At 43.5% G+C, this 12,150-nt stretch overlaps 1 protein-coding gene across 2 annotated transcripts; it reads right to left on the reverse strand.

The window, feature by feature from the left end:
- Positions 1-1,001: 1,001 nt before the first annotated feature.
- On the reverse strand, positions 1,002-9,161 carry LOC106584662 (G/T mismatch-specific thymine DNA glycosylase). 2 transcript variants are annotated; one of them, XM_014170162.3, is made up of 11 exons: positions 9,022-9,160; positions 8,689-8,759; positions 7,727-7,944; positions 7,136-7,335; positions 5,743-5,812; positions 5,334-5,469; positions 5,117-5,199; positions 4,634-4,728; positions 3,432-3,606; positions 3,017-3,142; positions 1,002-1,481 (listed from the first exon to the last, which is right to left on the reverse strand). In XM_014170162.3, exons 2-11 carry the CDS (start codon positions 8,742-8,744, stop codon positions 1,330-1,332), a joined length of 1,311 nt encoding a protein of 436 aa, XP_014025637.1. In that variant the 5' UTR covers positions 8,745-8,759; positions 9,022-9,160; the 3' UTR covers positions 1,002-1,329. The 2 variants fall into 2 exon arrangements, with proteins under 2 accessions (XP_014025637.1, XP_014025638.1); XM_014170163.3 differs by lacking the exon at positions 8,689-8,759 and having other exon boundaries at positions 9,022-9,161.
- Positions 9,162-12,150: the final 2,989 nt, after the last annotated feature.

The following is a 12,150-nucleotide window of genomic DNA, read 5'->3' on the forward strand; positions in this document are numbered from 1 at the left end:
ATATTGATACTAATTACACAACCAAGTTGCATCAGAACAAGACAATGGGAGTAACAGGAACCACAATTTCTTCCTCCAGAGGGAATACAGTTAAGGGTAGGCGGCAGGTAGCCTAGTGGTTAGAGTGTTAGACTGGTAACTGAAAGGTTGCAAGATCCCTGAGCTGACAAGGTAAAAATCTGTCGTTCTGCCCCTGAACAAGGAGGTTAACCCACTGTTCCCTGGTAGGCTGTCATTGTAAATAAGAATTTGTTCTTAACTGACTTGCCTAGTCGAAACGCACTCATTATCCATGAGTAGAAAGTTGGCACCGAGCATACACTTTATAGACTAGCTAATAACATTGTGTGCCCAGAAAGTATAATCAACTGTCAGGAAAACTGACTTGGCTACAATCCATGTAAATGATGGACTGTCATCTAAACATTTGTCATGATAATTTCATGGTTATTTCTGTATAATGAAAGGAGTGATTGGATTCTGCGTCCAGGGACATATTCTCGTTTGACATTGTAAGATGTCCGTCTTGTTTAGCAAATGATAAACTCTGTTGCTCTGCTGAAGATGGTTCAGAGGTCAGATGAATTATATAAACGCCATGATCATCAGTCATAAGGAGGAAACTTCACCTGAAACTGTCTTGTTTGAAATGGCCTGAAGAAAACTGCTGGGACCGCTAGAAAAGGTGGCTGTGAACACAGGAGACGGAAACTAGGGTCGTGTTCATTAGGGCACACTGTAACAAAACTCGTAAGCATTTCAGTTCCTCCCTGTTTAACCAGTTCTCTTTAAAAGCTTTCCACAGTTGAATTCACTAGAGACACAAAGCAGAAGCAAACAGGGGAGGTACAGTTTGAATTTGTCCAATAAGAAAAGCTTCATTTTCCGTTGCATTACGTTTTCTGGGACTGTCAGGCGCCTATCTTTTTCATGCAACTTGATCACTTTACAAGTCATAATGAACCATGTACATCAATAAGTTCCGGATTCAAGTGCCAATGTCAGTTGTACAACTGATTTAATATCTCTGTAATAACAAACTTAAAAATTCCAGAGCACAATTACACTTCCACATGTGAGGGATACAACAAAATCCCATTCTTTAAAAATATAAAAATAAGACACTGGACACATGCTGTATGAAATGCAATAAATAGTTATAAAAATTAATGGGGGAAAATAATGGGCTGTGTTTTAAAGAGAGAATTTGAAAAACAGGAGTCCAGTCAAGATTGGCCATTTCTCCTCCATCTTCCTTCTAGTGTGACGCATGCATTATGATGCCTCAGAAACGGTGTGACCCAATGACTTTTCTTGTGGGGGCCTTCTTCAAAAGGTTTCTGCTCCCAACTGAGGTTGAGCTACATTGCTACTGTTACAGCTAATGTCCGGTATCTGGTCTGCAAACGACTGGGTCATCCACTGGTCGTATGGCATGTGGTTCAATGGTGTAGCTTGGGCTTGGTCCTTACTGGGCATTGCTGAAAGGAGTATAAAAATAAAAAAAACACAATTTATTCAGACGTAAAAATAGTATCCACGAGTTCATCTAGATAAAGGGCTTCATCTGACTCTGGGTCAGTAGAGTAAGGGCTTCATCTGACTCTGGGTCAGTAGAGTAAGGGCTTCATCTGACTCTGGGTCAGTAGAGTAAGGGCTTCATCTGACTCTGGGTCAGTAGAGTAAGGGCTTCATCTGACTCTGGGTCAGTAGAGTAAGGGCTTCATCTGACTCTGGGTCAGTAGAGTAAGGGCTTCATCTGACTCTGGGTCAGTAGAGTAAGGGCTTCATCTGACTCTGGGTCAGTAGAGTAAGGGCTTCATCTGACTCTGGGTCAGTAGAGTAAGGGCTTCATCTGACTCTGGGTCAGTAGAGTAAGGGCTTCATCTGACTCTGGGTCAGTAGAGTAAGGGCTTCATCTGACTCTGGGTCAGTAGAGTAAGGGCTTCATCTGACTCTGGGTCAGTAGAGTAAGGGCTTCATCTGACTCTGGGTCAGTAGAGTAAGGGCTTCATCTGACTCTGGGTCAGTAGAGTAAGGGCTTCATCTGACTCTGGGTCAGTAGAGTAAGGGCTTCATCTGACTCTGGGTCAGTAGAGTAAGGGCTTCATCTGACTCTGGGTCAGTAGAGTAAGGGCTTCATCTGACTCTGGGTCAGTAGAGTAAGGGCTTCATCTGACTCTGGGTCAGTAGAGTAAGGGCTTCATCTGACTCTGGGTCAGTAGAGTAAGGGCTTCATCTGACTCTGGGTCAGTAGAGTAAGGGCTTCATCTGACTCTGGGTCAGTAGAGTAAGGGCTTCATCTGACTCTGGGTCAGTAGAGTAAGGGCTTCATCTGACTCTGGGTCAGTAGAGTAAGGGCTTCATCTGACTCTGGGTCAGTAGAGTAAGGGCCTTCATCTGACTCTGGGTCAGTAGAGTAAGGCCTTCATCTGACTCTGGGTCAGTAGAGTAAGGGCTTCATCTGACTCTGGGTCAGTAGAGTAAGGGCTTCATCTGACTCTGGGTCAGTAGAGTAAGGGCTTCATCTGACTCTGGGTCAGTAGAGTAAGGGCTTCATCTGACTCTGGGTCAGTAGAGTAAGGGCTTCATCTGACTCTGGGTCAGTAGAGTAAGGGCTTCATCTGACTCTGGGTCAGTAGAGTAAGGGCTTCATCTGACTCTGGGTCAGTAGAGTAAGGGCTTCATCTGACTCTGGGTCAGTAGAGTAAGGGCTTCATCTGACTCTGGGTCAGTAGAGTAAGGGCTTCATCTGACTCTGGGTCAGTAGAGTAAGGGCTTCATCTGACTCTGGGTCAGTAGAGTAAGGGCTTCATCTGACTCTGGGTCAGTAGAGTAAGGGCTTCATCTGACTCTGGGTTAGAAGGTAAAGGGCTTCATTGCCTAACTCCTGAAGTAACCCTTTAACAAACCAACAGCTGTATGAATAGTGATGACAAGTCGTTCATCTTTCCTATCATCCGAGATGCACTAACGAAAGACAAAAAAAAACCACTCTTCAGAAACTTGCTCTCACCGGTCTCTTTGGTGGAGGAAATGTTGCAGTAGCTTGTGCTTTGCCTTGCCTCCTCGCGCTCCCCGTCGCAGGTCTCGTACTCAGGATCCACCTGCTCCTCCTTGATGGCCATCCTCTTAGCATCCTCTGTAGCAGTGATACAGGAAATACAAGATTACTGATCAACAACACTGCTCTTCAACACGATTGCCAATCTACAGAGCATACCCTCACTTATCATTTGAATGTACACCACATGACTGGATATAATTGGCGTAACATGAAGCGCATGATGGCATCCTTATCAATGGCATTAGATTCAGTACATATCAGAGATTCAGTTAACGGCTTTCTCATGTTCGTTCTGAAATAGCAGCGTGAACGAGACTGAAGTGTGGCAACGCTTAACTTAACTCCGTCATGACCATTATTTTACCTTTGGCAAGTCCCAAGTTGAAGTGGTACTCAGTCTCTTGCACCTCGCGGGCCACTGAGACCACACCTTTGATCTTGTCCCGTAGCTCCTTCAGCTTGATGTAGAAGTGAACCTTGTCCTGAGCGCGGGGGAACTGGGCACAGCGGGGGCTTGACGAAGGCATCAAGTAGCACACCTGGGATGTATGCAATGAGTGAAGATATTCGCAACGTTGCAGGTAGAAATGTTTGGAGCCGACACGGCTCACAGCTCTACGTGACATTACGCTAAACTTGATCTACAATGCATTTCTATCGGAAGCTATAACGTTGTACCCTCTTGAACAGACCCCAAAACAACAGTAGGAACAGACAATGAGAGAATGGATACAAACATGTGCTACTAGTTACTACACTGAACAAAAATTAAAAAACGCAACATGCAACAATTTCAAAGATTTTAAGGCAATCCGTCAATTGAAATAAATTCATTAGGCCCTAATCTATGGAGTTCAGATACCTTAAAAAAAAAAAAGGGGGGGGGGGGGGGGGCGTGGATCAGAAAACCAGTCAGTATCTGGTGTGACCATTTGCCTCATGCAGCGTGACATCTCCTTCACATAGAGTTGATCAGGCTGTTGATTGTGACCTGTAGAATGTTGTCCCACTCCTCTTCAATGGCTGTACGAAGTTGCTGGATATTGGCGGTAACTGGAACACGCTGTCGTATGCATCTATCCAGAGCATCCCAAACATGCTCAATGGGTGACATTTCTGGTGAGTATGCAGGCCATGGAAGAACTGCAACATTTTCAGCTTCTAAGAATTGTGTACAGATCCTTGCGACATAGGGCCATGCATTATCATGCTGACACATGAGGTGATGGCAGAGGATGAATGGCACGACAATCTCTCTGCATTCAAATTGCCATCGATAAAATGTAGTTGTGTTCGTTGTCAGTAGCTTATGCCTGTCCATACCATAACCTCACCATGGGGCATTCTGCTCGCACACCTGTCAGGTGGATGGATTATCTTGGCAAAGGACAAATGCTCACTAACAGGGATGGAAACAAATTTGTGCACAACATTTTTGAGAAATAAGCTTGTGTGTATGAAACATTTCTGGGATCTTTTATTTCAGCTCATAAAACATGGGACCAACACTTTCTTTACATGTTGCGTTTATATTTTGGTTCAGTGTATTTTGGTAAAACTACTTACTGTTTCGGTTTCTGGGATTTTGTACGGCTGTAAGCCAAACTCGAGTTTCTTTGCCTTCACTCCAAAGATCTCTTTGCTGAAAATTTCATAAATACCTGCCAAAGAAGAGTAATTTAACCTTTATTTAACTAGGCAAGTCAGTGAAGAACAAATTCTTATTTACAATGACGGCCTACACCGGCCAAACCCGGACGACGCTGGGCCAATTGTGCGCCGGCCCTATGGGACACCTAATCACGGCCGGTTGTGATACAGCCTGGATTTGAACCAGGGTGTCTGTAGTGACGCCTCTAGCACTGATAAGCAGTGCCTTAGACCGCTGTGATACAGCCTGGAATCGAACCAGACCGTAATGCAATGAATATCATCATGAAATGATGTAGGTCTAACTTTTGTCGAAATGACAAGTATTTCTGTTTTTATCTGTAAAAGACAAAACAAACTATAATTGTAATTACTGATATCCTCTAAAAATGTGCTCACATTTTCCGTTGAAAGCTGCAATTAGTGGCTTGTATTTCTTCAGCTTCTCCACCAATTGCCGGCCTCCTTCACGAAACTCTTTGCTGTAGAAATAGTAACAAATTTAGCCTAGACAATGAACTAGAAAGAAAATGCAGCATGGATGTTTAATGACATCTGTGCTTTTTTTTATTACTATAGGTTTATTACTATAGGTTTATTACTATAGGTTTGACACCTTGAGAGGTCTTTGCTTCCTGGCGTTGTCCTCTCCACCATGTTGGTAAAGCCAATGCCATACTTCTCCGGCAGGCTCAGATCATGCATGTGGTTGAGCTGCTCATCAGTGAGACCAGAGAGGAACAGGCATTTCCCTAAGTTCCAAAACAAAAACAAGCTCAATCACTTTCATCATAATGTTACTAATAACGTGGGTTGTGTTCACTAGGCACGAAACGGAAGAAAGCGTTCTAAAACGAGTCAAAGAGAGAGGTACCGTTTGAACTCGTCCAACAAGAATGGCTTGTTTTTTTTTCTTCCGCTGCACAATGTTTTGCCCTAATGAACATGACCCTAATCAGGCAGTCAGTATGTGGTATTACAGTACTCTGTATGTATGTATGGAAATAGAAGTGAGTGCTACGTACAAAAATGGTTTCCTGGGTTTGGGTAATGTCGTCCCTTGTAGGCTGACAACAGTCCTGGATTGATACCAATCTGAGAAAGGGATCATAATTTCTTATTATTGCAAAATGCTAGAGACCGAAGAGGCATTTTTGATTAGATTCAAATTCACAACACACGTAGTACATGGGTTTAATCTAATGAAAAGTTGTGTTTGATCCAATGTGCTATCATTAGGGTAGAATGGTGTGTGTATTCCAGGGGCTATCATTAGGGTAGAATGGTGTGTGTATTCCATGTGCTATCATTAGGGTAGAATGGTGTGTGTATTCCATGTGCTATCATTAGGGTAGAATGGTGTGTGTATTCCATGTGCTATCATTAGGGTAGCATGGTGAGTGTATTCCATGTGCTATCATTAGGGTAGAATGGTGTGTGTATTCCATGTGCTATCATTAGGGTAGCATGGTGAGTGTATTCCATGTGCTATCATTAGGGTAAAATGGTGTATTCCATGGGCTATCATCAGGGTAGAATGGTGTATTCCATGTGCTATCATTAGGGTAGAATGGTGTGTGTATTCCAGGGGCTAGCATCAGGGTAGAATGGTGTATTCCATGGGCTATCATTAGGGTAGGATGGTGTGTGTATTCCAGGGGCTAGCATCAGGGTAGAATGGTGTATTCCATGGGCTATCATTAGGGTAGAATGGTGTGTGTATTCCAGGGGCTAGCATCAGGGTAGATGGTGTATTCCATGGGCTATCATTAGGGTAGAATGGTGTGTGTATTCCAGGGGCTATCATCAGGGTAGAATGGTGTGTGTATTCCATGTGCTATCATCAGGGTAGAATGGTATATTCCAGGGGCTAGCATCAGGGTAGAATGGTGTATTCCAGGGGCTAGCATCAGGGTAGAATGGTGTATTCCATGTGCTAGCATCAGGGTAGAATGGTGTATTCCATGTGCTAGCATCAGGGTAGAATGGTGTATTCCATGGGCTATCATTAGGGTAGAATGGTGTATTCCATGGGCTATCATTAGGGTAGAATGGTGTATTCCATGGGCTATCATTAGGGTAGAATGGTGTATTCCATGGGCTATCATTAGGGTAGAATGGTGTATTCCATGGGCTATCATTAGGGTAGAATGGTGTATTCCATGGGCTATCATTAGGGTAGAATGGTGTATTCCATGGGCTATCATTAGGGTAGAATGGTGTATTCCATGGGCTATCATTAGGGTAGAATGGTGTATTCCATGGGCTAGCATCAGGGTAGAATGGCCTATCATTAATAATAGTACAGATAAAAAAATAAAAATAAAAAATAAAAAAATTGGCCAAACTTTACATAAACAGCCCTACTCAACATCACCAATCTGAAAATCTCACAAATTAAATGACATTAAAACTCACTATCAAAATGTCCAGGTTGTGGTCAATAATATCTGGCAGCGTTTTGGCCATAACCTCATCCACTGACATGCCATTGAAACGGTTAAGGGTCCTTTTGGCTTTCTTCAGGGCCTCTGCCTGATCGTAGTCCTCCTGTGGTTGGCCCTCCCCCGGCTTCTGTTTGGGAGGCCGACCTCTCTTTCTCTTCCCTGGCGTCGGAGCTAAAAGACAGAAAATTAACAAGTTTGCGGGGGAATCCATTTGAGGTGAGGTACAGAATCGCAAATCTTGATCACATAATGAGTGGTTATCTGGGAAGCAAAATGGGGATTTATAAAAATCAGTGATCCTGTGCAGTTCGACTGCAATGTAGTCAATCTCAGACACGCCCAATGATTCTGTGGAAGGTACTAGACAAATACAATTGGATTGATTACTGGAACAGCACCGCGTGAGGATAGGTCAGTTCATGTTAACACCAGGGTGGTGGGGACTGGGGAAATGTGTGTACGCAGAGGAGAGAGTGCACGACAAATAGAGCTGTACAAATATTGACCACGCAAACATGGCAGACGGCATGGCTAAGTAAGGAGGGGGGGGGTCATCACATACCTTGTGATGTATCTACAGGCTGATCATGTTGGACAATAGGCTCTTGATGGAAGTCGTGATGGAAGTCCAGCTCTTGGTGGACAGGGGGGTCCTGGTGGACAGACAGCTCTGTCATGACCCGGTCCTCTCTGGATCCCTCCATGTAATGACCCATATGACCCGTGTTATGGTACTGCATAACATGTTGAGCTTGGGGGTGCTGCTGGGTGGACTGGTACCTACAGGTCCAGAAGACAAAAGAAACAGACTGGGGTGACACCATCTTCTTTTGTTTTCAAATGGGGTTTGTCCAGAGAGGTGACAAACCGGAAGACAAAGAAATGACTGAGGGTCCATAGAGAAATGGTTCATGCTCCTGGGAACCCAGTATATATGAGTTTACATCAACAAATATGACAGCAACCTTCATAGAATCTCCCACACACATTGGTTTGACGTCTCATGTTTCCTGGTCAGAAAACATTCATGGCCCTACTCATGGGCCAACTATTTGATTTGACATGGGTGTGTGTGCTATTAATGATCATGTTGTAAGTACGCAAATGTTTTAACGTCTAGGATTACTTTAGTTAAATGTAAATGGCCTATCAATGACGTGTCACCTCACTCTGCATCCATAGAGTAACTTTGCATATAAACTTCCAATCAGCTTTTTTCTTTGCAAAATCTTTACGTAATCATGTACATTGTACCATGTAGAAATGTCTGCCTTCCTGCCGGTCTGTCTTCACAGGATCATAATGGTTTCTTAATTTTAAAAAGTATAGTGTTGCAGGGCAAAAAAAGCATGCTTTGTCTAATGATGACAATAATACATAGCCAGTTGTAGGCCATGACGATAGGAACTGTTATGACAGTTGTTGTAAAATCAGCTTTATTTCATACATGTCGATGGAGACCTCCACAACAATTGTATTTTATGCAAAACCTCCCAACACCAACGCGTTTGGAGGACAACTCACCACTGTTGGAGATAATCCGTAGGAACCGTCAGTGACGTATACTGCTTTTCTTCCATCTTTACGAGGATTTACTTAAATAAATTAACATTCATGTTGCTGTTAGCTACAATGATATGCCCTTTTACACTGTAATTTACCACAGTAGGAGTATTGGCGAACTATCGGCCTTTAGATTTGGCAAACTGAATGTTATCACAACACCACAAAGACGTTTGGTGGTAAGAAGGGTTACAGACAACTAACATTCATTCTAGCTACTAAACAAGCTTGCTGGGAAATTGCCAGGGGAGTATATAAACGTGCTAATACAAAAGATGTTGAGCAGCGACATACCTGTTATACATATGTTTAGAATTCCTTTTTCACAAAATGTACCGATTGAGGGCGATCAATGGACCCAAAACAAAGACCATTTAGGAACATTGGGGTGAAGCGTTTTTCAGTTTATTGTTAGCTTTACCCCCAACAAAAGTATTTGCGTTGTCGCCACCTACTGGGTTGGAGTGTGGAGCTCACATCATTAATCCATTCAAAATTAAATCAAATTGTATTGGTCGCGTACACATATTTTGCGGATGTTATCGCGGGTGCAGCGAAAATCTTATGTTCCTAGCTCCAACAGTGCAGTAATGCCTAACAATACACCCAAATCCCCAAAATTAATATAAAGGAATTAATATTAGAACGAGCAATGTCAGAGTCCGGAATATAACTATCTATGTATATGATGGTGTGTATAGACATTATGGACAGTATATGAATAAAAAAGTTGTGTACAGCAGTAGTTATAGGATGAGCCTTGACTAGAACACAATACATACATATGAAGTTGGTAAAACGGTATGTAAACACTATTAAAGTGACAAGTATTCAATTATAAATGTCCATAGGGCAGCAGTCTCGTAAGGTGCAGGGTCGAGTACCGGCTAGTAACAGTGACTAAAGTTCAGAGCAGAGGCCGGCTAGTGGTGACTTTTTAACAGTCTGATGGCCTGGAGAAGTCCCACCTGCACTGTCTCCACCTTCTAGATAGTAGCAGGGTGAACAGGCTGCGGCTTGGGTGGCTGAGGTCCTTGATGATCTTCCTGTGATACCAGGTGCTGTTGATGTCCTGTGGGGCAGGCACCACCCCCTGGAGAGCCCTGCGGTTGCAGACACCTTACCAGGTGGTGATACAGTCCAACAGGATTTTTTATTTTACTAGCCAAATCAGTTAAGAAAAAATTATTGTTTTCAATGACGGCCTAGGAACAGTGGGTTAACTGCCTTGCTCATGGGCAGAACGACAGATTTTTACCTTGTCAACTCGGGGATTCGATCTTGCAACCTTTCGGTAACTAGTCCAACACTAACCACTAGGCTACCAGCCGTTCCATAGAGGATGGTCTCAATGGTGCATCTGTAGAGGTTTGTGAGGGTTTTAGGGGCCAAGCTGGCTTTCTTCAGCCTCCTGAGGTTAAAGAGGTGCTGTTGTGCCTTCTTCTCCACACTGTCTGTGTGGATGGAACAATTCAGGTTGTCAGTAATGTGTGGCCCTGTCGATGTGGATGGAACAATTCAGGTTGTCAGTAATGTCGATGTGGATGGAACAATTCAGGTTGTCAGTAGTGTGTGGCCCTTGTCAGTAATGTGTGGCCCTGTCGATGTGGATGGAACAATTCAGGTTGTCAGTAATGTGTGGCCCTGTCGATGTGGATGGAACAATTCAGGTTGCCAGTAATGTGTGGCCCTGTCGATGTGGATGGAACAATTCAGGTTGTCAGTAATGTGTGGCCCTGTCGATGTGGATGGAACAATTCAGGTTGTCAGTAATGTGTGGCCCTGTCGATGTGGATGGGGGCGTGCTCCCTCTGCAGTATTTGTATTTTTTGTACTTATTATGTCTCCCCATTAGTTCCTGCCAAGGCAGCGGCTACTCTTCCTGGGGTTTATTATGGATCCCCATTAGTTCCCGCCAAGGCAGCGGCTACTCTTCCTGGGGTTTATTATGGATCCCCATTAGTTCCCGCCAAGGCAGCGGCTACTCTTCCTGGGGTTTATTATGGATCCCCATTAGTTCCCGCCAAGGCAGCGGCTACTCTTCCTGGGGTTTATTATGGATCCCCATTAGTTCCCGCCAAGGCAGCGGCTACTCTTCCTGGGGTTTATTATGGATCCCCATTAGTTCCTGCCAAGGCAGCGGCTACTCTTCCTGGGGTTTACCTGATGTGGAATAGAGTTCCATGTAGTCATGGCTCTATGTAGTACTATGCGCCTCCCATAGTCTGTTCTGGACTTGGGGATTGCGAAGAGACCTCTGTTGGCATGTCTTGTGGGGTATGCGTGGGTGTCCCAGCTGTGCTCTAGTATTTTAAAACAGACACCTCGGTGCATTCAGCGTTCAACATTTCTTACAAGAAGAAGTAATGATGAAGTCAATCTCTCCTCCACATTGAGCCATGAGAGATTTGACATAACATGCATATTATTAATGTTGTTATCTCTCTGTGTACATTTAGGGCTCCAGAGTGGTGCAGTGGAATAAGACACTGCATCTCAGTGCAGTACTTGGTTCAAATCCAGGCTGCATCACATCCGGCTGTGATTGGGGAGTGCCATAGGGCAGCGTACAATTGGCTCAGGGTTGGCTGGGGTAGGCCGTCATTGTAAATAAAAATGAGTTTTTAACTGACTTGCCTAGTTAAATAAAGGTTAAAAAACAACAACAGAAAACATTTATGGGCCAGCCGTGCTGCCCAGCTCTCAGCCAATTGTAATTTTCCTAAGTCCCTCTTTGTGGCATCTGACTATACGACTGAACAGTAGTCCAGGTGCGACAAAACTAGGGCCTGTAGGACCTGCCTTGTTGATAGTGTTGTTAAGAAGGCAGAGCAGCACTTTATTAGGGACAGACTTCTCCCCATCTTAGCTACTGTTGTAAACATTTTTGACCGTGACAGTTTACAATGCAGGGTTAATTCAAGCAGTTTAGTCACCTCAACTTGCTCAATTTCCACATTATTCATTACAAGATTTAGTTGAGGTTCAGGGCTTAGTGAAAGATTTGTCGCAAATTCAATGCTTTTAGTTTTAGAAATATTTAGGACTAAACTTATTCCTTGCCCCCCATTCTGAAACTGCAGCACTTTGTTAAGCATTGCAGTAAATTATGTCGCTGTAGGAGCTGACGTGTATAATGTTGAGTCATCTGCATGCATAGACAAAGCGTGTGCAAAGCTGTCATCAAGGCAAAGGGTGGCTATTTGAAGAATCTCAAATATAAAATATATTTTGATTTCTTTAACACATTTTTGGTTACTACATGATTCCAAATGTGTTATTTCATAGTTTTGACATCTTCACTATTATTCTACAATGTAGAAAATAGTAAAAAATGAAGAAAAACCCTTGAATGAGTAGGTGTTCTAAAACTTATGACTGGTAGTGTATATATCTTTTCCCATCCTCTGTGCTGTTTCTACT

This window comes from Salmo salar, chromosome 23, assembly GCF_965601325.2.
Source record: "Salmo salar chromosome 23, fSalSal1, whole genome shotgun sequence".
Lineage (NCBI taxonomy): Eukaryota > Metazoa > Chordata > Actinopteri > Salmoniformes > Salmonidae > Salmo > Salmo salar.